Source organism: Sphaeroforma arctica (assembly GCF_001186125.1).
Source record: "Sphaeroforma arctica JP610 unplaced genomic scaffold supercont1.180, whole genome shotgun sequence".
Classification (NCBI taxonomy): domain Eukaryota; class Ichthyosporea; order Ichthyophonida; genus Sphaeroforma; species Sphaeroforma arctica.
Window position 1 is genome coordinate 21810 of NW_014040378.1, and position 2338 is coordinate 24147.

The 2338-nt window shown below is 48.2% G+C and overlaps 1 protein-coding gene across 1 annotated transcript; it reads left to right on the forward strand.

Annotated features, from left to right (window-relative positions):
• Positions 1-314: 314 nt before the first annotated feature.
• SARC_03508 (hypothetical protein) lies at positions 315-1370 on the forward strand. The gene is made up of 2 exons (XM_014302687.1): positions 315-487; positions 513-1370. The coding sequence occupies exons 1-2, from the start codon at positions 344-346 to the stop codon at positions 1299-1301; spliced, it is 933 nt and encodes a 310-aa protein (XP_014158162.1). The 5' UTR covers positions 315-343; the 3' UTR covers positions 1302-1370.
• Positions 1371-2338: the final 968 nt, after the last annotated feature.

Here is a 2338-nt window from a genome sequence, read left to right on the forward strand (position 1 = left end):
AGTAGAGACAACGACACGCCAGAACAGTTAACGAACCTACTCCGACGACAGCAATCGCTATTAGAGAAATATGAACGGCGTTTGCAACGACTACGAAGAGCGAACACACCTTCATCACCGAACAACCTCGAGTTCCGCATTAGAGGAGCCGACGATGCCCGTCAAAGGTTAGGGTATCGATGGTGATACACAGCAGGAGACGATGTCACCTCAAAGCTTTGCAAAGGAACAATGTAGGGCTACACAGAACCCTCACGGGAGGGAGGCACTTGACAATCGTCGTGACAACATGGACATGTCTTGACAAGTACAACGTCATGGCCAACAATTTGTACGAGAAGCGATGGATGACAGTCTACCGTCACGCAGGCTGCTTGAACGCATACCGTCGAGTCAAGCCGCGTCATCTGAGAAGCGTCAGCGCTTGGCTCAGCTGGCCACACCTCCTACACCAGACAGCATAGCGGCGGACCGCCAAGCATTGCACGTACTTTATGCTCAATCTGTCTGAGGAATTATGTAGTGCAGTGGAAGCGAACAACTTGTCACGAGCGGAGGCACTAAGGGGTGTACTCGAGACATTAAGAGCAACCCACGATTCCCGACCAGCGAACAAACAGGAACCGCGGGAACCACGTAGTTGGCCGGAGTGGCCCTCGAACCGGTACAACCTCAGCAACATGATGGAGCGCGACACTAAAGAGGCATTGCGAGAAGCCCTTAAGAATGCGCAGATCTCGGGTCTAGATGAAGCATGGAGTCTTCGTTGGTTTTACAAGGTGTTAAGCCATTTTAAAGCCGAGCAATCTACGCTCGATTATAAAAAATCTAATCACCAACGTTTAGTTGCATGGACACCTGAACTACAGATAACACAAATCTGTTCACACGAGACACAGGCCACAGTGGATACAACATTTCAGAAATTGGCCAATGGACACCTCAAGCTTAGTAATGCCCCAGTGATGGAACAAATGACTTTCCTGATGGAGAATCATCGCCGTGCACATGAGCGTTGTCAGACTGAGGCCGATATTAAGCAGAACTTGCTTAACCATTGTATAGTGCAGTTGTTGGAAGATACCTTGGGATCCCGTACATATGAGCGCACGTTGCAGTTACACCCGAAGTGGCAGCTCATGGAGACACATGAATTACTACAGTTGTTAAGTCCTGATATCCAAGAGGCTCAGATTCGTTCGACTCAACGGTTGGTCAACCATCGAGATCACAATGGGGACACAGACCGGGGGGAGACAACGAATAGTAGACCTAGCCCGCACATAGTACAGCGTCAGTAACAACAATGGCAACAGTGCCCGACGCCAATAACTAATCCAACGACGTGCAACGGTTGCCGGGCACAAGGCACCACCAGGAACGCGACACATACCGCGCTGCCATCATTACCGGGCGGCTCAACCCGGGGGACAGGACGTTAGAACACGGACGTCCGACAATGGTCAGCAACATAGAGATGTTCCAACAGGACAGCGTTCTACACCGTCACAGGGGCCCGGACACCAACACCAATCCAACGACGTGCAACGGTTGCTGGGCACAGGCACCACCAGGACCGCGACACATACCGCGCTGCCATAATTACCGGGCGGCTCAACCCGGGGGACAGGACGTTAGAACACGGACGTCCGACAATGGTCAGCAACATAGAGATGTTCCAACAGGACAGCGTTCTACACCGTCACAGGGGCCCGGACACCAACCACAATATTATTCAAGCCGACAGACGACCTCTACTACGACGACACCTCAGATTAATGCACTCACACAAGATGACGGACCGGGTCAGGACAGCCAGTCAGCCACAGAGATATATACACATTCCATTCTGACCAACGTGAGAATTTTTCAACTCTGTGAAAGTACTCTTTATTTCCTTTTGTACTCTGTATTTATACTATTTTTCGTCAAAATTGAACGGCCCTTTCGGCTCGAAAATTTCTTTTGCCAAAGAAATTCCAACGGACGTGCGCGGTCTATTTTTAGATTCCATCTCTAAAAATACAAACACAATTTCTTCAAATACACTTAAACTTCTAAGACTCATAACTCAATGAATATTCACTCAAACAACTTGAATAAGGTGTCATATGAAAGGAAAAAGCATTTCCTATCAAATGACACCTGTAACAAAATTACACATTTAATAGGTCAAACACAATCGGCCTACGAAACACATTCGTAAACACAACATACAAAAACATACTTAGATAAGTGGTTCCTCGATGGACTAGGTCTGAGTCCAACACTTAAACATCATTCACCTTTGACAATATGATTTTTCTACACTCCCCCATGGACGCAAGACATAGTCATT